The sequence below is a fragment of the Halichoerus grypus genome, chromosome 6 (assembly GCF_964656455.1).
Source record: "Halichoerus grypus chromosome 6, mHalGry1.hap1.1, whole genome shotgun sequence".
NCBI lineage: Eukaryota > Metazoa > Chordata > Mammalia > Carnivora > Phocidae > Halichoerus > Halichoerus grypus.
The window spans coordinates 131924956-131952357 of NC_135717.1; the positions used below are offsets into that span (position 1 = coordinate 131924956).

General features: G+C 37.2%; 1 protein-coding gene and 1 pseudogene across 2 annotated transcripts in view; one reads left to right on the top strand and one right to left on the bottom strand.

Moving 5' to 3' along the window:
- NUP107 (nucleoporin 107) overlaps positions 1-27066 on the top strand; it is a 47737-nt gene extending 20671 nt beyond the window's left edge. The window contains exons 11-28 of one of the 2 annotated variants that reach the window (XM_036110432.2): positions 106-184; positions 1683-1796; positions 5765-5855; positions 6007-6083; positions 8034-8093; positions 8785-8930; positions 9053-9101; positions 12296-12365; positions 12679-12797; positions 13940-13978; positions 14504-14654; positions 14988-15100; positions 15933-16035; positions 16518-16678; positions 17458-17583; positions 19624-19737; positions 26180-26347; positions 26717-27066. In XM_036110432.2, the coding sequence (XP_035966325.1) occupies positions 106-184; positions 1683-1796; positions 5765-5855; positions 6007-6083; positions 8034-8093; positions 8785-8930; positions 9053-9101; positions 12296-12365; positions 12679-12797; positions 13940-13978; positions 14504-14654; positions 14988-15100; positions 15933-16035; positions 16518-16678; positions 17458-17583; positions 19624-19737; positions 26180-26347; positions 26717-26824 (1888 nt within the window). In that variant the 3' untranslated portion in view covers positions 26825-27066. The remainder of the gene's footprint in view (positions 1-105; positions 185-1682; positions 1797-5764; positions 5856-6006; positions 6084-8033; positions 8094-8784; positions 8931-9052; positions 9102-12295; positions 12366-12678; positions 12798-13939; positions 13979-14503; positions 14655-14987; positions 15101-15932; positions 16036-16517; positions 16679-17457; positions 17584-19623; positions 19738-26179; positions 26348-26716) is intronic. The other variant, XM_078076257.1, reaches the window with a different exon arrangement.
- On the bottom strand, positions 20411-21914 carry LOC118547151 (dnaJ homolog subfamily A member 1 pseudogene; annotated as a pseudogene).
- Positions 27067-27402: the final 336 nt, after the last annotated feature.

Here is a 27402-nt window from a genome sequence, read left to right on the forward strand (position 1 = left end):
ATGTTTTTCTGTGTTTGTACTTTTTCTTACTTTGACTTGATTTTATTGTTTTAAATAAACCTACTAAAATTACTGTTGTAAAAACTTTTGTGCTTTTTCTTGCAGGGAAAATACCCTACATACCCTAAAACAGCGGCAGCTACCTTCTTACATAGGAAGTGTCCGTCCCCTTGTCACCGAATTGGTAAGTTTCATTGAAATGAAAGTTGTCTTCAAGGTTCCGTGATTGTTTTTTAAAGGCTGAGAATTTTCTTTCACACAGATCCTTGTTTTGGTTTCCCAAAGGTTTGCATGTACCGTTTAACTCAAACTACTCAGTTGCATTTGAATTTGATGGAATGTATTTGAACATATCTATGGCCCCTGATTTGTAAATTGTAAAAGAAGGTAGAGAAAGTGATTTGCCAGCTGTAGAAGCAAATTTATTTTGGTCTTACAGTAAGTTTTGATTCTTCAACTATGAGGTGATGATTTATGAAAGCTCTTATATATAAAAAGCAGGGAAAAAAAACCTTTAAATTAGCTTGAGGTTAGAAAGGTCATTCTAGGATATGAGTAATAGGAATAACAGTAGATTTGAAAAGAACAGGAGTCTAATTCTTGTAGAAATAAAGGAGTAGAGCTTTGTGACAGGTGGAGACATGTGAACTAAATGTTTATAATGAAAAGTGAGAGAAATAAGTAACAATTGGAAAAATTGATAGAATTCCATTGAGTAACAAAAGTGGTTTTGATGAAAATTGTTTGGTAACTACTAGAAGAGCTTGGAATAAATCGTAGCTAAATTACCCTGTAGCAAGCAACTAAAAATCATTTAATCTTAACATCTGGAAAGTGGTGATTTCCTTCTTGCCAGAAAGAGACCGTGTTCCAAAACGGAATGATTGTATCAGTCTGCAAAATATTTGTGAAAGAGCTATTTCACCTATTATGAACTTTATTTTCTGAATCGATATTCATAATACCATATACTTAGTAACATTTGAAATAAGAGTCACATTAAAATAGTTTTTCACTTAAAATTCATCATGAAGATCACATGTGCTCTTTGCTGCAAAAGTGAGGACAGTATGTTATCCCAAATGTTTAAAGGCACATTTTGTTCTATGAAAAATAGTAGGAATAACTGTTTTAGGTGGATTTTATTTACTAGAAATGTGTTCTTAAAACATTTTTTTATTGGACACCGGTGTGTTTTATTTGGCCTTAGTTCCATAATGGGCTCTCTTCCCATATGTTCTCAAAGTACGAGCTCAGCATTTTCAAGTCACAGAATGTATTGTCGCCTCCCCCTTTAGTTTTTTCTCTGTGCTCATTCTCCATCTAGGCCTAATTCTGTTTAGAATTAACTTGGTTGTGTAATTGCTACAACAGAGTACAGCTCATGTCAGCTTGAATGGTGAGTGGCATTTTTAGAATTGTCTGGCTAGGCTGCCATAGTGGTGTTACCGCCTTGCCTGACCTAGGCGTGTACCTTTGTGGGCCAGCAGAGTTTGTTTTGAATGGGCAGCAGACAGTTGTGTGGCTATCCGGAACACCTGTGATACTCTCACTCCCTTTGTTACTTAACTAAATTGTAAATAAATTTATTTCAGTATATAAACTCAGAAGATTTATCATCTCTGGGTGATGTTTAAAATGTACAAAGAATTTATCGTTGATTTTTTTGGGGGGGCGGGTAGGACCCAGATGCTCCCATTAGACAAAAAATGCCCCTTGATGATCTGGATAGAGAAGATGAAGTCCGATTACTCAAGTATCTTTTCACTTTAATCCGTGCTGGAATGACAGAAGAGGTAAGTCATATATCCCTGCTTCTTCAGTTTCAAAGTCATAGACTCTTTTTTTTTTTTTTTAAAGATTTTATTTATTTATTTGACAGAGAGAGACACAGCGAGAGAGGGAACACAAGCAGGGGGAGCGGGAGAGGGAGAAGCAGGCTTCCTGTGGAGCAGGGAGCCCGATGTGGGGCTCGATCCCAGGACCCTGGGATCATGACCTGAGCCGAAGGCAGATGCTTAACGACTGAGCCACCCAGGTGCCCCTTCAAAGTCATAGACTCTTTAAATTATAAGGGATCTTTGTGACACCTAGTATGTCTCCTCGATGCAGTAATCTCTTCCACAGTGTTTCTGGATCTCCCTTCTGTTTGAACGTTTTCAGAAGGCAGTACATTCTTGTTTGTGCAACTCTAATAGAAAATTCTTTTTAAGAAGTCAGATTTTGCCTCCCTGTGTTGTACCTCATACCCTAGGCATAACCCCCTTATTTTTAGTTCTGATTTTTTTTTTTTTAAAGATTTTATTTATTTATTTGACACACAGAGAGATAGAAAACACAAGCAGGGGGAGCGGCAGGCAGAGGGAGAAGCAGGCTCCCCGCCAAGCAGGGAGCCCGATGTGGGACTCAATCCCAGCACCCTGGAATCATGACCTGAGCCGAAGGCAGACGCTCGACCGACTGAGCCACCCAGGCGTCCTTTAGTTCTGATTTTTAAGAGTTAAGAATGTGTCTGACCCTGATTGCTTTTCTAGGTGACACTATTTACCCTTGAATGGCCCTCAGACTTCTTCCTTTTAATCTTACTTTTAAAAATCTCTTTTGTGATAGTTAAAATCTTATGTATAGAATGTAAAGTATCTAATTAGCTTACTGGATGGCTTGGCTGACTCTTGAGGTGAGACAGTCTGATACCTGGGAGCTTGCACCTGTTCTGCAGTCTTCTTGGTGATGTTCTTTAGGTAGATATATGTTAGTTCAAACTATTGTAATTTCCTATGGTAGTAAGTCTTGAATTATTAAGCATCATTCTTATTTTTTAATTAAGAAAAGAAGTAATTATTACATACTTATTTTATTCAGAAAATATTTAAGTTCCAGCCCCTCTGCCTGGTGATGTGGGAAATAACAGTGGCAAATAAGGATGTATTTTAAAAAACAGAAAACAAAAATATCACTTACTGAAGGCTTGAAAAACAAAAATTCTCAAGGTCTCACTACCTTTACGTAACTACAGGTAGTGGGGTTTTTTATTATTATTATTTACTTACAGCACTCTTTTTTTTTGTGGCTTTTTTTTTTTCTTAGAGGTAGCAAGGACTTAAATAAAGTGCATATTTTCCATCGTTTCCATTTACAAGCAAATAATAATACAACCCTGAAACCCAGAGAGCTTGAGTGACTTCCAAGGTCACAGGATTAGTGAAATAATCAAGGCTGGAATGCAAGGCTCTGATCCCAGTTCAGTGCCTATTCTATTACAGTGTGGTCAGTCTGGCTCTACCACTCACTGTGTGTCATGAGTAAGCTAATCACCTTTGGGCCCCAGTTTTCTCATCTATTAAACAGGCACATAATTAGCACCTCTCTCGTTGGGTCAATATGAGGATCAAGTGAGGTAATTCATGTGAAGTAGCTAGCACAGTGTCTGGCTCATAGTAAATATTCAATAAATGAGAACTCTCATTATTATTAACATTTTCACCTTACATATGAAGAAACTAAGTATTAGAGCCTCAGAAAGACTTGACAAGAGAACAAGATTTTTTTTCTTTTTCTTTTTTCCTTTTACCTTTTGGCCCCCTTCATCCATTTCTCCCAACCCCCACCTCTGGCAACCACTGTTCTCTGTATTTATGAGCTGCTTTTGTTGTTTACCTTTTTAATTCCAAATATAATAAGAGAGGTCACATGATATTTTTCCTAGTCTGACTTATTTCACTTAGCATAATGTCCTCTAGGTCCATCCGTGTTGGTGCAGATGCCATTTTATATCTATGTACCACATCTTTTTATCCATTTATCTGTCAGTGAACACTTAGGTTGTTTCTGTATCTTGGCTGTTGTAAATAATGCTGCAGTGAACATGGGGGTGTATATATATTTTCAAGTTAGTGTTTTTGTTTTCTTCAGATAAATACCCAGAAGTGGAATTATTGGATCATATGGTTTTCCTATTTTAAATTTTTTAAGGAACCTCCTTACTGTTTTCCACAGTGGCTGCACCAGTTTGCATTCCCATCAGCAGTACGCAAGGGTTCCCTTTTCTCCACATCCTCGCCAGCACTTGTGTTTATTATCTTTTGATAAGACCTTTCTTTTGTACCTCTTTTGAACGTCATCATAATCATAGTATAATACATTGAGGTTTTTTTAACAACTGTATTGAGATATAATTCACATACCATATAATTCATCCTTTATCTTGTATTTAAAATATAGAAGTCAATAGTTTTGATACATTGCATTATGCATTTTTTTTCCACTGTGGTAAAATATATATAACACATTTTGTCATTTTAACCATTTTTGGTTTACATTTCAGTGCCTCTGATTGCATTTACAATTTTGTGAAACCATCACTATGTTTCCAAAAGCCTTTTCATCAACCCAAACAGAAACTCTGTAACCATTATGTAATAACTCCCCATTTCTCCCTTCCCTCAGCCCCTGGCAACCTCTAATCTACTCTCTGTATGAATTTGTCTATTCTAGCTATTTCACGTGAGTGGAATCATGCAATATTTGTTCTTTTGTATCTGATTTATTTTGCTTAGAAAAATGTTTTCAAGATTCTATATACAGTTTTTATCCTTTTTTAGATAGCATATCAAAACATTTTTCCATGTTACTACATTTATAGTTTTTAATAGCAACAAATCTAGAATGATGTTTGGGGTAGGATATTCTTTAACTGGTCATATTAATTGCGTTCTCTAGGTTCAAGTGATAGAAACCCAACTCAGGTTATTTACAAGGGAGGAATTGATTGGTTTATGGAACAGGGAAGTATAGAGGGTTATATCTGGTTTTAAGTGGGATCCAGGGATTCAAAAGATGTCCCTAGGATACCATCTCTTTCCCAGGCTCTTGGCTCTGTCCCTCTCTCTGTGGCTTCATTCTCAAGAAGCCACTCCTCATGTCAGTGATGGCCCAGCAGCCCCAGGCTTACATCCTTCTGCCAACTAGCAGTTGCAGCAGAAGGAGTGTGTCTCCTCACTATCTCCAGCAAGAGCCCTAGGAGTGATTCTTACTAGGTCACATCCCTAATCTTAGAGTTCAGAGGTGGGATCATAGGATCTTACCCAAACCATATGAACTAAATGGGGGAGAGACAGTTCCTAAAGAGATTACGTATCTATTTCACTGATTAGTCGAAGCTCATCTGTTTGGTCAGTTAACATAAATATAAGCGGGCCGAGTGAGCACTAGCGCCTTGTCATTGTAGAGACTAACAGTGTTTGCATAATACTTTCGTGTGAATCAGGGGTCCTCGACTTCTTTAGCCGCATTTGTCTCTAGCAGAATTAAATGCTTGTGGGCACCATGGGAGCCAATTAGTAAGCCCAAAATCAAAGAGCAAAGGGATTATTAGGGAAAGAAAGAAAGGCAGAGACCACAGAAAAGACATGCATGCTGGTGGCGAAGTTGTCTACATTGTCCTTTGCAACATCGTGCTTTAAGTTATCTAATCCTGACATATATTGCTTATACTTTTTTTTTTTTTAAAGATTTTATTTATTTATTTGAGAGAGAGAGCACAAGTGGAGGGGAGGGGGAGAGGGAGAGAGGCGGGCTCCCAGCTGAGCAAGGAGCCTGATGTGGGGCTCGATCCTAGGACTCTGGGATCGTAACCTGAGCCAAAGGCAGATGCTTAACCAATTGAGCCACCCAGGTGCCCCTGCTTATACTTTTCTATAAAGCACAAGTACTTTTCCAGTACCGCATTGGTTACATAACTGACTGCTCTTTTTTGTTTCTAAAGGCACAACGACTCTGTAAACGTTGTGGTCAGGCATGGAGAGCTGCAACACTTGAAGGCTGGAAACTCTATCATGACCCTAATGTGAATGGAGGTATTTTAGTAGATTTGATTCTGAGAATTAGGGATATATTTAGCTCTAAATGCCAGTCTTTATGAAGCATAGCTTTTGTTTTTAGAAATTGTTGAAATAAGGAGTTCTCTATTTTAAACTATAAATTTTTATTTCTTTTACTGTTTTATAGGAACAGAATTAGAACCTGTAGAAGGGAATCCATATAGAATCATTTGGAAAATAAGTTGTTGGAGAATGGCAGAAGATGTAAGATACAAGAAAATCTTTACTGATACTGATTTTTACTCTAATTAATTGCAAGCCTGCTAATGGTGCTGTGAAACATTCAGAGTGCTAGAAGATTAAAGTTTGTTTTCAAAAAACTTTTTTTAAGTAGGCTCCACACCCAGTGTGGGGCTCGAACTCACAACCCTGAGATTGAGTTGCATGCTCTACTGACTGAGCCAGGCAGGCGCCCCTGTTTTCAGAAAACTTCTGATCAAATTGAAGAATAGGGGTGGGCAGGCTTAACTACCCATCAGAATTATTCAGACACTAAGTACTAAGAATTAAACACTGATAAAAGGCAAAAATACAAAGGAGGTACCAAATGAATTCAGAGAATAAGCAGAGGCTTCCTAGGAGAAAGAATTGAATCGCAGTTTGAAAAATTACTGGGATTTGAGTTGTTGGGTGTGAAAAGAAGAGGAAGGAATTCTTGGTAGGATGTGTAAGTTGGAAAACCCAAGGGAAGGTGGTAGTTCTATCAGGTTGGAGCAGAAAGCTCACGAAAGGAAATAGAGTCAGTTCTGTTATGACACCACATGACCTGTGCATTCCTAAAAAAATCACAACAGCATGCAGAATTGTGCAGAAAACCCACAGGTCTTTTCGGGAAAATAGAGTTGCGAGCACAGTACTAAAAAACCATCGGTGATACATCAAAAGATAAAAACTTAACAAAACACTGTTAAATAGGAAATACACAAACGCTACAATAAATGTAGCACCTTACCTTGAAAAAGCACTGAAGTTTACTTATGGAATTGAGTGTCAGGGGTTGCAGCTATGAGGTGTAGAAGGAGGTTAGCTGAAATTAAAATGAAAATTGTAACACTTGATATGGATGGAGGTAGCTTATAATACACCTAATGAAGTGAGGTAGCAGGTAGATGTTTGAAGTATGTTAGTTTTGTGTATTTATAACTGGCTCCATTCAGCTAGGTGTGGTTTTCTGCATTCACCTAGTATTTCTTGTAGATGAAATTGTGCATTATGAGAAATTTGCATTATGTTTAAGTTGTTCCCTGATAGATCAGTTGCACTGGAACAAATTCATATTTTTAAAACAAAGGTTGTAACAGAACTAATGGAAAAGATGATTGAAAAAGATAAGTTAAGATCAGGCGTTGGTGGTCCTCAAGTGTTGCTCTAAAGGAGTATATCCTATATAGTAGTGAACCATCAAAACCTCGAGGGCACATGGCAACAGTGCTTTAAGAAGATCAGCATGACAGTGAAAAATAGGCTTAAAAATGGAATGGACTGAAGGCTGAGAAACTAGTTAGGAGCCTGTCGGAATTATTCAGACACTAAGTATTAAGGTCCTGTCCTAGGATAATATTGATGGTGGAAAGGAAGGGAGCAAGAGTGGTCTAGCGGGTGATTGGAAACAAAGGCAGAGGAGGACTCAGGTATATAGTGCAAGTCTCTGAAGTCTTGTTTAGATGATAAGAAAACAGGAAATGCCATCAACAGAATCTGATAGTAAAATGGACTAATTTGATGAATATAGTTAGTCCTGCTTAGGAATTAAATGCAGACTGATGCAGGACAGGTCCCAGGTGCCTTGTTTTGATGTTTTTAGATAAGTATCAAGTAGCGTTAGGTATTTAGGAACTTCCTAGAGGAAAACACCTACATCACTTCTATCTGGAATAAAATTTGACTATGATAAGTAATCAGAGCATCGTTAGAGTTGGATCTTTCGTCCTGTATTTGAAATTTAGATGGTTGATTTTTCCTGAAGATTTCAGCACTAACTGTATCAGCAAACCAAGGAGTCCTTCTTGTTGCCCCACTAGATCTTTAACTAAAGTTTAGAAACTATCAAGTGAATAAATAAGTTCAGTTTAGAAGACATTGTAAAATTCCAGATTATGAAAAAAATTGACATACTAAGAAAACTATTTCAAATTTATATTCATTGTATTTCAGGAACTTTTTAATAGATACGAGAGGGCAATTTATGCAGCTTTAAGTGGGAATCTCAAACAGGTATGTAATCTATTTTAATTCTTCCTTTTTCCTATGGGACAAAATCAGATACATATTCTAATAATCATGTAATAAATTTTATAAGCTTAAGCTACTTTCTAAGAGTGGCAGTGACAGCATAATCATGAAATAGAATAGTGACTTGAGCTGCTTAATTTCATGTATGCCATACACCAAATGATGTTTTAATACATGGAATCAGACTTTAATTTCTAAGAATTGTAAATTTAATTACAATACATACGTATATTTTTTTACAACACACATTTATTGATGACTCATAGTGCTCATAGGTTTTTACAGAAGCACCACTAAGGTACAGTGACTGTTGGGATTGTCTTGCATGTGTGTGTGTGTGTGCGCACTTCTTGCAAACCCCACCACCCCCTGCATTTTATAGCTATTTGAGGGATGTTATAATAATTAGTCGATACACCATCTTACATCAACATGGAAAATTGATGCTATTGTGAACTGAGTATGGAAAAAATCTATTAATAGTTCAAACTTTTTAGAAGATGTGGTGTGGGTGGGGGTAAAAAGCTATTTCATATGGTATTTTACAATCCACTATGTTTTATGTCATTAAAATGACTTTATAGTCCATATCAATGGAAGTAACTGCTTCCCCGTCCCCCCCGCCCCCATTGTTGACTGTGTATGTGTTTCTGGTTTGGCATGGGGGAAAAAGCTGCTTCCTGTCTGCGACACCTGGGAAGACACAGTGTGGGCCTACTTTCGGGTGATGGTTGACAGTTTGGTAGAACAGGAGATCCGGACGTCAGTAGTGAATCTGGATGAAACTGAAGAACTCCCTAGGGAATATTTGGAAGCAAAGTGAGTATGTTGTTTTGTTTTTTTGTCCTGATGATTTGCAGTATGCTCTGTAAAGTTTTATTTTGTAGCCCTTGTTCATATTATTAATACTGTTTTATCCCTTTCCTGTTTTCTTTTTAAAGTTGGACCTTAGAAAAGGTATTTGAAGAACTTCAAGCTACTGATAAAAAGGTAAATATTAGTAGGAACATTTTAGGATAACTAGAATAGGAAACAAGTTATGCTGTTGTGCCATGTATCTGAAAGGCAAAAATAAAATGAAACTGTTATATTTTCTTACCTCTTATCTAAATGAGAGACATTCTTTTTTTTTTTTTTTAAGATTTTATTTATTTATTTGAGAGAACACAAGCGGGGTGGGGGGGAAGGCAGAGGGAGAGGGAGAAGCAGACTCCCCACTAAGCAGGGAGCCTGACATGGAGGTTGATCCCAGGATCCCGAGATCATGACCTAAGCTGAAGGCAGACGCTTAACTGACTGAGCCACCCAGGAACCCCTAAATGAGAGACATTCTTTATTTTTTAAAGATTTTATTCATTTATTTGACAGAGAGAGACAGCAAGAGAGGGAACACAAGCAGAGGGAGCGGGAGAGGGAGAAGCATGTTTCCCACTGAGCAGGGAGCCCGATGCGGGGCTCGATCCCAGGACCCTGGGATCATGACCTGAGCCAAAGGCAGACGCTTAATGACTGAGCCACCCGGGTGCCCCTAAATGAGAGACATTCGTTAAAAGGAAGAGACTTAATTGCAAATTTAAATGATACATCATTTCTGTCTCTTTTGTTCAGCATTGGTTTCATCTAAAAATAAGGGTATGCACGTAAGCTAATTTATCCCTTTCTGAAAAGAGAAATATTAATGGAAAATTAACAAGGACTTTTGCTAGATCTTAAAATAATTAATATTTTTAGGTAATATTCTCCTAAATAATTTTAAATAACTGAAGTATATAACAAAATAATCCAAAGATATAAATAAAACCTATATAATAACTCCCTCCTAACCACTTTATGGTTATTCTCATTCCCCAGAGATGATAAAATATATAGCTATATAGTCTTTTATATCCTTCTCCATACTCTTAGAAATATGTGTAAATAATGTGGATATTCCAAAATAGGATTTTGATTTTTGTTGTTGTTTTTTGCATCATACTACATACATTACTCTACAACTTGGCCGGGGGTGGGGGGGTGTTTTGTTTTTATTTATTTGCTTTTTTGAGAGAGAGAGATTGCATGGGGGGGGAAGGGGCAGAGGGAGAGAGAGAATCTTAAGCAGCCTCCATGCCCAGCACAGAGCCCCAGCATGGAGTTGGACACAGGGCTCAATTTCATGATCTTGAGATCATGACCTGAGCTGAAATCAAGAATCCGGATGCTTAACTGACTGAGCCACCCACACACCCCAGTTGTTTGGTTTTTGTTTTTTGTTTTTTGTTTTTTGTTTTTTTTTTCCATTTAATGATACTTTCTCCAAGTTAGTGGATATAGATTTTAATGTAACCTGACTTATTCTTTTTAATCATTCCTCTTTTGATGGTTTTTAGGTTGTTTCTAGCACTGCAGTGAACATTCTTATATACATATATGCTTATCTACTAGTCCTCTATTTTAGGATAAGTGTCCTAAAAGCAGAGTTGCTGAGTTAAAGGGTAGCTGTATATTAAATTAATCACCTGGTTGTAGCATTTAATTCATACTCCCATAAGTAATTTATTAATGTGGCCATTTCCTTGCATTCTCATGAGTCCCAAATATCACACTTTGAATTTTTTGCTAATCCATCAGATTAAGATTAGGTGGGATGTAGGAACTCACTGTACTACTTATATTTCCCTGTTTATTCATAAGGCTAGCAAGTTTTCCTGTGTTTATTGACCATTTGTGAATTTCCTGTTCAGATCTTTTACCTATTTTTCTGTTGAGTTTTATCTTTTCCTTAATACTATATATGACCTCTTTGTATAGTAAAGAAATTAATGCTTCTTCTATCAAGTGTTTATTACCAGTCTGTTATTTTGGAGATTCCAGGTAATTGAAAATAAAACAAGTAAAGGAATAGATACAAATATTAGAAAGGGGGGAATATTTACCTATGATAAAAGTGTAAATCTAGAAACTCAAGATTCAATCAGTTACTGGGATTAATAAAAGAATTAATAAGAATTGAGAGTTTTTTAAGTACCTAAATTCAAGACAAAGCTACCCAAAAAATCATAGCCTGTCTGTACTTTCCACAGCTAATTAGAAAAGGATTTAGTCCTCCCCTCAAAAAAGTCCCTTTAAATTACTGACCCAAACTATAAGATATATAGGATAAAATTAACTAGGGGTTTGAGGACTTTCATAAAGAAACTATAGAATCTTACTGGAAGACATGAGTCAATAGATGTACATGTTCCTGGATGAGAGGATTTGATGTAAATATTAGCCATTCCAAAATTAACATAGAAACCTAATACTTTGGGGGATTATTTCTGAACAGAAAATTTTACAAGTAGAAGAATAAGTGAGAATGGCAAGAAAATTTGGAAAGGAATAATATTATGAAGTACTTGACTTACTCAATAATAAAACAGTATAAGTATACAACAAAACAATATGCAGTTAGCACAGGAATGAATAGATCAGTGAAATACAGACGTCGTTGTTAGATCCAAATATGTATTAGCACTCCATAGATGACAGAGGCGATCTTTCATTTCAAAGGAAGAGAGATGGTTTATTTACACACATGGTATGGGCATGATTGACTTTGTATCTGGAGGAAAACAGAGCTAAATCCCTTCCTCATGCCACATTTCAAAATCAGTTCCAGATGGAGCAAAGATCTGAATGTAAACAAGAATGAATGCTGAAAAAAAATTTAGATAATGCAATAAAAATTAAAATATATTTGACAAAAAAGAAATAAACGATTTGCTTCCAAACAGTGCAACAGCAGTTCACTTGTAGTTTTTTCTACTCTGTCTAATCACTATTTTGGTGGTTTCTGTTATGCTTGGTGCCGTGTGCAGAAGAGAATACACAAGGAATACTTTCAAGAACTGCTGTTCGTTTTTGAAGAAATCTTACAGTTTGTTTTGCTTAGGTTACATGTGCCCTTCCTTTCTGGCTCACCATGAAAATATTCACAGAGATTAAATTGTTTTATCACAGTTCTCTGCTTTCAAGGATTGTTCAGCTGGAGTATATTCCAAAGGCATTCTCTTCCTCACATTTGTTTTGATCTCGTAAGACCCCTGATATGCAACTTTTCCTTTATGTATGTTGTTTCAAAAGTTGACATTTTAGTTTACTAATGAATACATACTATAGAATGACCACTGGGAGATTTATGGAAAATGTAAAAATTTTTTCAGAGAGTTTTGGAAGAGAATCAAGAACATTATCATATAGTTCAAAAATTCCTTATCCTGGGAGACATTGATGGTAAGATACTATACTTTTGTTTTACTTTCTGCGAGTTCTTTGTTTTCTTATGGCAGTTTTGTAAAAAGTTATCAAAACAGTGCATGACTCACCACATCTTTTAATCTTTATATCAGCCTATTTGAATGTAACTATTAATTGTTAGATAATAGAGTTTGAATTTAATCCTGGGTCTGTTTTATGTGGTGGTTATTAACAATGAGGTAGTGATTTCATAGTACTATAGGAATACAGTGAATATCCTTAGTAATGTTTATTTCTGTTCTTTTGGTTTTTATCCCTATTATTGAATTTTTGCTTTGATGGCTTGTAGGTTTGATGAATGAATTTAACAAATGGCTTTCCAAAAGCAGAAACAATCTACCTGGACACCTCCTCCGCTTCATGACTCACCTCATTTTGTTTTTCCACACTCTGGGACTACAGATCAAAGTAAATAAAAAAGAACAATTTACTGTCCTTCGCAGGGGTGATGCTATATGCCTCTCATCAGAAAAACATGCTACTTTTTTGTTGTTATTTTCTAGAAATGGTGGTAAGGGTACAGAAGTCTTTTTTCTTTTTTCTTTTTTTCTCTAAGATTTTATTTGAGAGAGAGCGAGCATAAGTGGGGGGAGGGGCCAAGGGAGAGGAACAAGCAGGCTCCCTGCTCATGACCTGGGATCATGACCTGAGCTGAAGGCAGACAACCGACTGAGCCACCCAAGCACCCTGGCATAGAAGTCTTCTATATGGTCTTGTATGGTCACTCAATGATAATTCACTGTGGGTGACCCTTTAGGGCTCTATAGTCTATGGACACAGAATATCTCTGTGTGTGTGTGTGTGTGTGTGTGTGTGTGTGTGTGTGTGTGTGTGTTTTAAGTAATTTTTTTAAAAGATTTTATTAGCACGGGTAAACGAGCAAGGGGGAGGGACAGGGACAAGCCCACTCCGCGCTGAGCGGGGAGCCCGACATGAGGCTGGATCCCAGCACCCTGAGATTATGACAGGAGCTAAAGTCAGATGCTCAACCGGACTGAGCCACCCAGGCGCCCCTGTGTGGTTTTTGATAAATTCATAACTTTATCCTCATTGGTACCCAGGCCTAAATCAACCAGCAAAGCTAACTGAACCAAACTACTTTTTAAACCTTTGTTTTCTTTTTTGTTGTTGTTGTTTCTTTTTCCTAAATGATGGTAACATTTTGGCAGTACATGTAGAAGGCAGAATGATACAGTAGTTGAAAGCTTAGGCTTTGGAGTAAGAATCCTGGGTTCACATCCTTACTCAGCAGCTTCTAGTATATAATTCTGGGTAAATAAAACCTCCGAAGTGCCTTAGTTTAGAAACTCTTAGTTTCTTCCTGTGTAAATTGTGAACAATGATAGTAATCACCCACAAAGAGTTATGGAAGGTTAAATTGGGCAGCACATAAGCTTTGCTAAGTACTTAGCCTAGAATGTAGTCATTGCTCCATGGTAAATATTAAAATCATTAAATCATAATAGCAGAATTTTTATTATAAAGATACATTGTTGGTACACATAAGCAATTGTGTTTATAATTGAATTATATCTTTTTTTTCTATGAAGGAAGAAGTTTCCATTGAAGTTTTAAAGACATACATACAGGTAAATTTTAAGAATCCACAATTTTTTTTTTTTTTTTTTTACTGTTTTGGTGGAAACATAAATCAGAATGGTAATGTTTTAATGCTCAGTGGCAGGAAAGTCATCAGAATCTGTAAGAGATCTTTTAATTATCATAAGTATATATATATTTTTAAAGATTTTATTTATTTATTTGCCAGAGAGAGAGAGAGGGAGAGTACAAGCAGGGGGAGTGGCAGGCAGAGGGAGAAGCAGGCTCCTTGCCAAGCAAGGAGCCCAATGTGGGACTCGATCCCAGGACCCTGAGATCATGACCTGAGCTTCGCGAAGGCAGACGCATAACCATCTGAGCCACCCAGGCACCCCAATCATAAGTATATTTTATTTGGAATTTAAAATCATTCTGTTCAGTGGCACAAATCCACATCTATATGAATCTCCCATATTATGTTTGAAATTTTGAAGGGAATTTTTTAAAAAGCACTTCTGATCCCAGAACCTGTTATTATTATTATTGACATACTTTGATCTTTTTCTGTTTTTTAGCTTTTAATAAATGAGAAGCATACAAATCTCATAGCATTTTATACCTGTCATTTGCCTCAAGACCTAGCTGTTGCCCAGTATGCATTATTTTTGGAAGGTGTTACAGAATTTGAGCAGCGCCACCATTGCCTGGAGCTGGCTAAAGAAGCAGGTAAAAATGGTTGAGAACTTTTGTTGGGCTTCACAGGCAAGTTATCATTTGGCATTAGTAACATTTATCTTTCTAGTTTTAAATCTTCTTTTGAAAGAAAAAGAATGAAATTTTTGATGAAATTCTGTTTTAGGAATAAAATAAACTGTAACTCATGTGTAAAATATCCCTGTTACGGCATTTTCTTTTATAATTTTATAATGTCTTTCATACTTTACATGTTATATTTTTAAAGAATTTTTATTCCAATTTACTAAATCATTGTGACTGTTTAGAGAATATTAGTGTGAATGATTAATTCTTGTTTTTGTCTCTTAAAAAAAAATTCCTTAGATTTGGATATTGCAGCTATAACAAAGACTGTAGTCGAGAATATCCGGAAGAAAGATAATGGTGAATTCAGTCATCATGACGTGGCCCCAGCCCTAGATACCAGCACTACTGAGGTAACATGAGGGTCAGGAGAGATGTGTGCGTAACTCCTAATAATCCCTCACGTGGCTCTTTGGTGAACTTCCACCTTAACATACTCTGGCTCCTTTCTTTTTTTAAAGAATTTTTCTTTGTCAGCCAAAACGTTTTAAATTTTAGAAATTGGCAGCAAGCAGACTTAAGGTCTTATGTAAGGGATTTAAATTATTTGCAGTAGTATTGTGTTAAAAGGAAGCTTCTTTAACAGAAAAAAAGTGAGCATTGGATATTTGCTCATTGGATTATTCTAGATACTTGATCAATCACTAACTCTTAAGTAGTTTACTTATCCTGTTTTCAGAAAGAAAAACATTTTAGAGTAGCAGTTAAGGAATCACCTAGTTAAGTTGGTGGGACATAGAATATTTAATTCCAGATTCACACTCCAGGAAGGTTTTTTTTGTAATTTTTTTCCCAGGGTTTTTTTTTTTTTTTTTTTAAGATTTTATTTATTTGTCAGAGAGAGAGCACACAACCAGGGGGAGTGGCAGGCAAAGGGAGAAGCAGGCTCCCTGCTGAGCAAGGAGCCCAGTGCGGGGCTCGATCCCAGAACCCTGAGATCATGACCTGAGCCAAAGGCAGACGCTTATCGACTGAGCCACCCAGGCGTCCCTTTTTTGTAATTTAATAGAGAGTTATTAAGTGTGAGAAGTGAAACTAAGGAAAGCTAGATTCTTTCATAATTTTGTATAACTTGAGGGAAAATCATGTTTACTAGAAGTGCAGATGTAAGTTAATTCTACTAATTTGCAGAATATATTAGAAAAAAGCACAATTGATGTTTCTTTTTTCCAATTAAATGAATAGGAGGACCGTTTAAAAATTGACGTAATTGACTGGTTGGTATTTGACCCAGCCCAGAGGGCAGAAGCACTAAAACAAGGCAATGCGATAATGAGAAAATTCTTGGGTATGCTTGATTTTAATATTCTTTTTTCAAGTTTTTGTTCAAATCTATATATTCTTAAATTTTGTTTTGTTGTGGTTTTTTTGTTTTTCTAATCCTTCCAACGGGGGAGGGGAGGGCAGATGACAAAACAGCCATTTTTCTATATTAAGCCTAGTATCATGAAACAAAACATTTAACATTATCATTGTCCTAATCAATTTTTCATATAATCTCAAGGCTTTTGAAAAATGTAATTGCCTTAAGATACAAAAGTTGGTAAAAGCAACTGCATTAAGTGAATCCTTTTGTGACTTGACACATTGAAATAAGGAAAAAGCTTGACCATTAAGTAGAAAGAATCACCCAAACCATTAGCAGAACTACTTTGGGACTCGAGATGCTTACAGCTGACTGTAAAAGTTGCAAACCAATTAATTTGACTCCTTTAGAAAGCACCATACAGCACTTCACATATATTGAAAAATTGTGTATCTTTTTCACAGCCTCAAAAAAGCATGAAGCTGCAAAAGAAGTGTTTGTGAAAATTCCTCAGGATTCTATAGCAGAAATCTATAATCAGTGGGAGGAACAAGGAATGGAAAGTCCACTTCCCGCTGAAGATGATAATGCTATCAGAGAACATTTGTGCATTAGAGCTTATTTGGTAAGCTTATAAAGAAAATCACAAATGTGTCTATCTTCATGATGGTATTTCTGAATCACTCTCAGACTTTGAACTGTTTTTCCAGAAGTGGTGGCTGACTTTTTATCTTATCTCCCTTGTGACTGTTGTACTGACTGATCCACAGGAGCATTGAAATCGTGGTCTGGCCTTCATCAGCATAAGCTTCTAATTAATGCTAACCGACCAAGAACTTCTCACATTGTAGAGAGTATGTGATGTCTGAAACTTAGTTTTAAGATTCTTTGAATGCCTGTATCAACTTAAATATTTTTTTGGGGGGGAGGGCAGTAACTGAAAAAGGCAAGATAATCTGAACTTGTTATACCTAAAATTAACAACATACTCATTTAAAATTCATTCAACAAATAATGAAGTAATTACATCAGGCTAGGCTCTAGGGGACATCTATGGATAGCAGTCTATCCTTGCCTTCTAGAAGCTAATAGGCTAGTCATGAAGACAGACAAGTAAACATGCGTACATCAGAGAGTGGTAAGTGTCAAGATACATATATGACCGGAGTGCTTGAGATAGGACTAGGTTCCAGAAAACACAATATACATGTACCTTGCTGGCGTTTACCACTTGACAAAATATTTATTCACAATGATTTTTTGTGTGTGCAAAAAATAAATACTGAACAGTTCTGTTTCTTGATGTTGCAAAATTACTTCTAAGAACCAAATTTTAAAAGCTGTGTAGAACATATGGAAAACTTGTGTTTGTTTTGTATTTTTCTATTTTATTTTACATCTTAGGAAGCCAATGAAACCTTTAATGAGTGGTTTAAGCATATGAATTCAGCTCCACAGAAACCTACTTTGATACCTCAAGCAACTTTTACTGAGAAAGTGGCTCATGAACACAAAGAAAAGAAATATGAAGTAAGTTGAATATAGACAAGACCTATCTATTGCATTTTAAAAATATAGGTCATGTATTTTTTTTCAGACTTTTTTTTTTTATACAATGTTATATTAATTTCTGGTGTCCAACATAGTGATTCAACACTTCCATACATCCTCCAGTGATCATTACAGGTGCTCTCCTTAATCCCCATCCCCTATTTCACCCATCCCCCAACCTCTTCCCCTCATCTATGGACGGACACCTGGGCAGCTTCCATAACTTGGCTATTGTAAATAATGCTGCAGTAAACATAGGGGTGCATGTATCCCTATGAATTAGTGTTTTTGTATTTTTTAGGTAAACCCCCAGTAGTGCAATTGCTGGATCATAGGGTAGTTCTATTTTTAACTTTTTGAGGAACCTCCATACTTTTTTCCACAGTGTCTGTACCAGCTTCCATTCGCACTGATAGTGCACAAGGGTTCCTTTCTGTCCACATCCTCACCAACATTTGTTGTTTCTTGTGTTTTTGATTTTAGCCATTCTGATGGGTGTGAGGTATTACCTTATTGTGGTTTTGATTTGTATCTCCCTGATGATGAGTGATGTTGACTATTTTTTCCTGTGTCTGTTGGCCATCTGTATGTCCTCTTTGGAAAAATCTTCAGGTCTTCTGCCCATTTTTTAATTGGTTTATTTCATTTTTTTGGTGTTGAGTTGAAGAAGTTCTTTATATATTTTGGACACTAGCCCTTCATCGGATATGTCATTTGCATATATGTTCTTCCATTCAGTGGGTTCCCTTTTAGTTTTGTTGATTGTTTTCTTTGCTGTGCAGGTTTTTATCTTGACACAGTCCCAGTAGTTTGTTTTTGCTTTTGTTTCCCTTGCTTCAGGAGACCTATCTAGAAAAATGTTGCTATGGTTAATTTTAGAGATACTGCCTGTACTCTCTTCTAGGATTTTTTTTTTTTTTAAGATTTATTTATTTTAGGGGCGCCTGGGTGGCTCAGTCGTTAAGCGTCTGCCTTCGGCTCAGGTCATGATTCCAGGTCCTGGGATCGAGCCCCACATCGGGCTCCCTGCTCCGCGGGAAGCCTGCTTCTCCCTCTCCCACTCCCCCTGCTTGTGTTCCCTCTCTCACTGTGTCTTTCTCTCTGTCAAATAAATAAATAAAATCTTTAAAAAAAAAAAAAAAAAAAAAAAAGATTTATTTATTTTATTTGAGAGACAGAGCAAGAGTGCCAGTGGGGGGAGGGGTAGAGGGAGAAAATCTTAAGCAGATTCCCTGCTGAGTGCAGAGCCTGTTGCTTCCCAGGGCTCCATCCCACAACCCATGAAATCATGACCTGAGCTAAAACCAAGAGTTGGGTGCCTAACCGATTGAGTCACCCTAACACCCCTCTTCTAGTATTTTTATGGTTTCAGGTCTCCCATTTAGGTCTTTAATCCATTTTGAATTTATTTTTGTGTTTGATGTAAGAAAGTGGTCCAGTTACATTCTTTTGCATGTAGCTGTCCAATTTTCCCAACACCATTTGTTGAAGAAACTATCTTTTTCCCATTAGATATTCTTTCCTGATTTGTTGAAGTTAAATGACCATATAACTGTGAGTTGATCAGGTCATATTTAGAGAGACAATTTCTTCAGCGGTTATATTCTTACTATAACAGGTGATCTTTCTGTTAATGTTATTTGAAAAAAAAGTCATCTGATTAGTTAGTTTTCTGCAGGTTATTAACCAAACATGAAAAATACCTTTAGGTGACATTAATGTTCATTTACGAAGTTAATATTTTAGGGTTTTATTTCACTGCAATCCGTTGATACTTATTTTTGTATTTGGCTGACTAAAGTCAACTCTTTTTTTTTTTTTTTAAGTTTTATTTATTTAAGTAATCTACACCCATGTGGGACTTGAACTCACGACCCAGATATCAAGGGTTGACTGCTTCTCCATAAAGTCAGCTCTTCAGAATGATATTCCATGTAAATATTCCTGTGTGTACCTTTACAAATACATTATTTATTGGTTTTAGTCTGTTAATATGTCTGCCTTATGTTTGTTTTGCAGATGGATTATGTTATTTGGAAAGGGCATTTGGATGCCCTAACTGCCGATGTGAAAGAGAAAATGTACAATGTTTTGTTGTTTGTTGATGGAGGGTGGATGGTGGATGTTAGAGAGGTAAGCTCTGTACATTGTGTGCAGCTAAAAAGAAAAAGTCTTTTTTCAAAGGTTCTTTCTCTGAATAGGAGCATCTATGGATCTTTTATAACTGAACATCCCATAATTTTAACCTAGACTGAAAATACTAACTAGGGAATAAAAATCTTGGACTGTTGGGTGAACTATTTCTTCAGATTTAATATGTTCATTCAGGATACTTTAAAAATTCTGGACCTAAAAATTATATGTGTATTCAACTCAATTTAAGGATACGAAGATAAGTCTAGAGGCAGGGGCCGTGGCCCTCACCTCTGAGCTATCCATTTAAATGACCTGGGGGGCTTTTTAAAAGCCCACTCTTAGAGATTCTGATTTAATTGATCTGAGGGCTGAGTTTTTTGTTTGTTTGTTTCAGAGCTTTTATATTTGAGTTTATTCTTCATTTAACTTTCAAAACACTACTGTAGGGGCACCTGGGTGCAGCGTCTGCCTTTGGCTCAGGTCATGATCCCAGGGTCCTGGGATTGAGCCCCACATCGGGCTCCCTGCTCAGCAGGAAGCCTGCTTCTCCCTCTCCCACTCCCCCTGCTTGTGTTCCCTCTCTCGCTGTGTCTGTCTCTGTCTCTCTCTCTCAAATAAATAAAATCTTTTAAAAAATAAATAAATAAAATAAAACACTACTATAGTTGGATGTTAAAAACAGTAGCAAGTAGTGAGCTATGATTATAGTCCTTCACTCATTCACTACTGCATATTAAATGCCAGCAGTGTTATTCACTGCCCCCATTAGGAGGTCTGACACTGCACACCACCTCTGGGATGATGTTCATCATCCTCATCTGCTTCCCCATTGTAATGGTGCCATCTTTCCTGATTTGGATCAAAGTCCACCAGTTCTATCTGGTCCATTTCATCAGTCTCTTCTACTTCCTTCCTCTCAGGCAGGAGTTTTTCCAGCAAAGAGAGTTTGTCAGGAGAGAGAAGGCCATTCTCAGGGAAGTTTACCTTAAATTTGATAATTAGGCGAACCTTCTCGTATGGTCTATGATAAATTGGCATGCCTTCATTTAGCACACACTTGATACCTCCATGCTTGACAATTTGCCCTGGATGAGAGGCGATGATGATGGTTCGGTTGTCAAGAGTAGACATTGGCTTTTGAAAGCTACACAGTGCTTCAACCAGCTGTATGTCCATATACGTGAAAAGGTCTTCTCACCGAGTAAAAACAGCATGGTCCTTCTGATGTAAAACAATGATAATATCTCCTAGTTCCAGTCCTGGTTCTTGGTCTCCTTCACCATAGAATGTTATCTTCCGGCCGTCTTTCATGCCTTTGTCAATATGAACTTCAAGAATCTTCTTCTCTCCAACTATCTTCCTTCCATTGCAGCTTTTACATCTGTCTTTAGGACTGATCCATTCCCATGGCCCTGGCACTCCGTGCGCACAGATTGAATTTGCTGAACCATTCCAGGTCTTATCTGATGAATTCTTATTTGTATTCCAGTACCTCGGCAATTGGTACTGGAATACAACAACATTCGACTGCTCCTTTCTTACCACCTCAGCCTTCACATTTATTGCAAATCACATTCTTTTGCAGAACTAGTTTTCTTGTTGCACCATTACATAAACCTTCTAAGGTTACTGAGAGCTGATGCACAACATTTTTACCTCTCCTTTCACTCTGCATCCTTCCTCCTCCTCCAAAAAATATATCAAAGATGTCCAAAGAGCCAAAACCACCACCAACTCCACCTTCTTTAATTGTTCTCCTCCTTTGTCATATAATTTCCTTTTCTTTGCATCAGAGAGTACTTCATAAGCTTGAGAAATCTGTTTAAACTTCTCTCCATTTGGATTCTTATCAGGGCCAGTTTCCTGTAGGCCTTTTTCAGTTCCTCCTGGGTGACATTGGGTTTGACCCCCAAAACATCATAGTAAGTGGTTTCTTTCACCATTTTCTACAGCTGGTGAGAGGGCTGAGGCCGGAGTGGGGAGCGGGAAGGAGCGCGTTGCCGGGCACAGCTCAGACAGCCACTGTTCCTCCGTGGTCTCACCGAGCGTTCTGGAAAGTTCCCGTTTTTTGTTTTTGTTTTTGTTTTTTTAATCTGCTGGAGAGCTTAAATGTGTATCCTGGGTTGAGACCAGTTACAAAAGTACCAAATGCCATAAGAAAAGCACAGATTAAGTATTTTGTGAGTTCAGGAAAAGAAAAGGTTTTTACCTGGAAGAGGTCTAGACAGGATGCTTGAAAGGTGTAGCACTTGACTGATTCCTGAAGAATGGGGTCGAAGCTGAATGAGCTGAGGAGAAAGGAAGGATACTGCAGGTAACTATCATGTGAGCGAAAGACGCTGAGGCCTGATCCTGTGGCGTAACATAAACCTTGAGTAACCAGCTTTGCCTCTGCAGACCTCATGATCTGTCCAAGGGGAACTGGAAATGCTAGATTCTTGAATATATGGTGCAATATTTTGAACAGAGAAAACCATAGGAGTGTTCTTGGTATCTTTCTTTCTGCTATTCTCCATATCCTCATATATTCACTACTGTTTTGGTTTTGTGTGTGTGTGTGTGTGTTTTAAGATACTACATTTTTCTAGCTCTTTCAGCTTCCCTTTCTGACCAGAAACAAAAAAACAATAGGGCATTGGACTAGACTAGATTTGAGCCCCTATTTACTACTATTCCTGATAATAGTAAATTCTCCCTAAAGTTCATAATAGAATACTGTTGACTTCATAGTTTTGAACCTTCAGCAGGTTGCTTGAGCTAAATTTTTCTCTTGTGATGCATGCTGGTTTTCATGAAGATAAAATTTTAGTGTTGCAAAATGCTACTTAAGTATCATTTAAATTTTGAAAAGACTTGAGTGCTTTATTTTATTTATATATAAATCTTTGTTCTAATTATTAACCTTAGTAGGTTAGATAATGAAAAGTCACAAAATAGTCTGGGGTATTGTAAAAATAGAGTTGGAGTGAAAGGCAATGAATGATACTTTTGTGTTATATCAAACATTTAAAAATCAATATTCAGGGGCACGTGGGTGGCCCAGTCAGTTAAGCGTCTGCCTTCGGCTCAGGTCATGATCCCAGGGTCCTGGGATCGAGTCCCGCATCGGGCTCCCTGCTCAGCGGGGGAGCCTGCTTCTCCTTCTCCCCCCTGCTCATACTCTCTCTCACTATCTCTCTCTCTTTCTCTCTCTCAAATAAATAAATAAAATCTTTAGAAATTAAAAATAAAAATCAACGTTCAGTCTCAGTCACTTCTTCAAATCTAATCCAGAAGAGAGTTCTTGAACAATCAAGTGATACTGATACTTTGAATCACCTCAACTGAGTTTAGCTTAATACTCTTACATATTCAACAAAGTAGGGGATTCCTCAGGGCTCCTGCTGGCACACGTGTCACTTGTATATGAATTTGGAAATGGTGCCCCTTCTCTTACCGACTCTGTGCCAAGTGCACATGACCTGTGGAGTCTGGACGCAGGCTAGACCCTCACTCCCAGGCCAGCCCCCATCGCGCAGGGCACAGCTGTACAGGGGAGCCCTGGCAGCATACGCTGGCTTGTGTATCCACGACTCGGGTTTGTACGTAACGCTAGAACGATCCCTCTCCTGTTAGAGGCTCGTAGCACGCAGGGGTGGCAGGGCGATTGGAGCAAGCAGCTTGTCTTTACCTACTTTTCGCCACCTCTACCTCCACCACACTCTAGTTGAAGCCTCGACTGTCTTTCCCTTACTTCCCAGTCTTCCTTATACAGCTTCATCATCCAGATCAGCTAGTAATCCTTTTAAAGTGGACTAGATGTTACTCTTCTACTTAGAACCTTCTGATGACTCCTTATTACACTTTGAATAAAACTCAAAGTTCTTTTCTTGATGTACAAGATGGCACATACACTGGACCTTGACTACCCCTCCTCCAGTCTTGTATCCTCCTACCTCTCCCCCCCGCCCCCCCACTACATGTTAGCCTCTGGGCCTCTTTGCTGTTCTTTCTCTGCCTAGAATGCTCTTTCCCCAAGATAGCTGTACGGATGGCTTTCCTACCTCCTTCAGTAGTATGCTCAATGTCCTCTCTCTAGAGACCCTCCCCGTCCCCCAACCCCAACCCCCCTATATCACTTTCTCATTATCCTGCATTGGTTTTCCTTCTGGCAGTTATATATAATGTATAATGTATATATTTATTTGCTTGTTGTGTCTACCTCCATTAGGATGTAGATTTCATGAAGGCAACAACATTGTTTTCTTCATTTCTCTGACTTTGGCACTTAAGTTAATGCCTAGAACATAAGCTTTCAGAAGATATTTGGTACATTTAGTAAATGACCGAGGTGAATGCCCTGTCTTCATATTAGAGATATCTATAATGTCAGTGCAGCTCAACTCCTGCTGGCAACACATACCAGCTAATGAATTTTTCTCACATGTAAGGCACTACTAGATGTCCCTAATGGAAAGAATGTTTTAATTTTATGTATTTACAGGATTTTTCAAAGCTTTTGTTCATTTGGGTGACAAAAACAGCTTAGGTTGTGGAGAGCGATTTATTTCCTTTTCCTCGTGCAAATTGCTGGGCCCAACAGGCATGATTCAGGATGGTTGGTAGCCCTCAGTCTGCTGGTATGGGAATCCATTTTAGTTAGCAGAGCAGATTACCCGTAACACCCAAGGGTGTTACAGGACCTAGAAGAAGCAGGTGCCAAAATCCATCCCATGAGATCAGATTACTAGTAGAGCCGCTGCTACTTTCAGGTGATAAGGGCTATGGGAGCCAGGGGCATTTTGCCTCTTTAGCATGGGGGGGGAAGACTACATTGGAGCACAAATGGAGTGACTCAGAGGAAGCAGTCCTCTCATTCTTAATAGGCTCTGGGTGGAAAACAACTAATTTGAATTATGAGTAAGACTTTTGGTTTTAAATCCACCTCTGAAGGTAATGAGTGCCTATTTGAGAAGAGAAATAAAAGTGCTTTCCCTTTTAAAATTAAGAAAACACAAGGCATGCATTTTAATATTTACTGTTACATATTTATATCTCAAAACAAGACTAAACGATTGATGGTAATTTTTCCTATGTGTGGAAACCTGACCTAGGTCACCCTAAGTTAGTACAATCGCTCATTGGTAGAATTACCACATTACATTTTGTTGCTTCATGCCTCCACTTACATCTACCTTTGAAATTGCTTTAGCAACTTAATAATATAGTCTGTCCCATGAAGATACTTTCACTGATTAATGTAAGTTTTCATAAACAACAACAAAAAAGTTCCAAACTTCTAAGAAGGTACTGCTTTAAAAAAATTAATTAGATATTTTATTAGGCTTTTCTAAAGACCAGATGTTTAGAGGTGCCTGGGTGGCTCAGTCGGTGAAGCGTCTGCCTTTGGCTCGGGTCATGATCCTGGGGTCCTGGGATTGAGCCCCGTGTCGGGCTCCCTGCTCAGCTGGGAGTCTGCTTCCCCTCTCCCTCTCCTCCTACCCTCAGCTCATGCGCTGTTTCTCTCTCTCTCAAATAAATAAAATATTAAAAAAAAAAAAAAATAAAGACCAGATATTTAGCTTGTCTTGTTCTCTGTTTTGTCTTATGCTATGAACGCTATGGATTTCCTTCCTATTTTTAAGATTATTTCATAAATTTTAAGGTTGGGTACTTTTTAAATTATTTTAATGATTTTAAATTTCAAATTTGTTGCAAGAAAATGTATTGGGTACACTTCTGTACTCTTACTGCCCACATAATTTTTTAGAAAGGCCCATGTATACTTAGAAATGCTAATTGTTTTCTCCATATTGTTTTCCTCATTATATCTGTTCTGTCTCATTAATTATATTATTCAAATCTATAGGTTTTTAAAATTTTTCTATTTTTGAAAAATTATACAAAGGAATCATAAATTCATAGTGCTTAAAAACAGTTTGCAGTGACATTGTCCCACCCTGTGTGCCTCTCCCCACATCATGACCCTTCTCCCCTGCACCAGTCACCACCTCAGTTCGTGTCCTCTCACATGTATTTCCATCTGTACACATCCAGGGAAATGGTGCTGCTTTTCTGTTCTCAGTTTTGTTCTAGTGGTATTTAGTCTCTAATTTACTGCTTTAAGCATGTTTTTATTCAAGACATAATAAGTGTTAGAAATACAAATTCAAAAAAAAAAGAAAAATACAAATTTGGAAGCATTTTGTTTTCATTATCAGACCTGGGACTACTCTGAGTAGTATGTTTTGTTTGCCTTCATGCTGTTTTACCAAAAATTGTGTCTCTAGCTCTCATGATTAAAATCCTGCCTTGTTTTATTTTTAATGGGCATCATAAGCTTTAGAGAAACCCCATTAGCTTCTACCTGTTGAATTTTGGTTTTGATTCAGTACTTGATTTTTTTATAACAGTATTTAGCTTAAACTTGTTAAAATGACAACTTGATGTCTGATTATAGGATGCTGAAGGAGACCATGAAAGGACACACCAAATGATTTCATTGAGAAAGCTTTGTCTGCCAATGTTGTGTTTCCTGCTTCATACCATATTGCATAGTACCGGTCAGTATCAGGAATGCTTGCAGTTAGCAGATATGGTCTCCTCTGAGCGCCACAAACTATATCTGGTAAGTTCCAGAGCGTTTACAGTTTATATTTTAGTGATTTGATAAGCTCTGTAATAATATTTGATTTTTGTGAGATGTGTTTACATTTTGTAGATGTTCTTAGATTTTCTTAAAGTAATGGTCCACTTCTAGTGTTTGTTCTTTTTTTGAAAATACATACATATTCGTAAACACTTAGAAGTAAATAGACTGGCTCAAAGAAATAGCTTTGAAGTTCTTGGACCACACTAACATACTGACCTCTGGCTACATAAATCTTAAAGAGGAATTTCTTCTTACGTTAAGCTAATCGGGTTGATTAAGTGACTATAAATTCATATATTCTTCCTTGTTCTCATTCTTAACTTTTTTTTCTTTTCTTAAAATCAGGTATTTTCTAAGGAAGAACTAAGGAAATTGTTGCAGAAGTTAAGAGAGTCCTCTCTAATGCTCCTAGACCAGGGACTTGATCCATTAGGATATGAAATTCAGTCATAATCCATCCACTCTGCGATCTCACTAATTTCTATGATAAATGGAGTTTCTTGTAAAATATATGTATTTGTAATTACTGGGTTTTTTCTTTTGCATTGTCATGGGGAAAATGAAAATTTAGACATTTGCATTTTGTATTTTTCAGAATATTATGGTGATACTTTGAAAATTTAATGTATTATATCAGTAGTTCCCTGTGTTTATTAATAAAATTATATAAAAATTAAAATTTTCTGTTCTTACAAGTTCCAGGATTGTCTCTTATGTAATAAGAAATTAAGTTTCCTATTATCATACTTCTCTCCTGTGAGCATAAATACTCTGATATCCTAAAATTATAAAGAGGATGGAAGGTAGATTCATTTCTAAGCCAGGTATGTAATTTCTTATCATAAAATTAAGCATTTTTTAAATACCACAGTTAAGACGAATATAGCAAGACTTTTGTCTAATATTATGCTATTGTTTTCTTTATTTTGGAAACATTTCTCTTTTATTAACTCTCATTCAGCAAACTGGCTCCTAATTAAGTTGGATCTTGTAAAGACTTGTTATAGTGTCTGGTACACAGTAGGCACTGA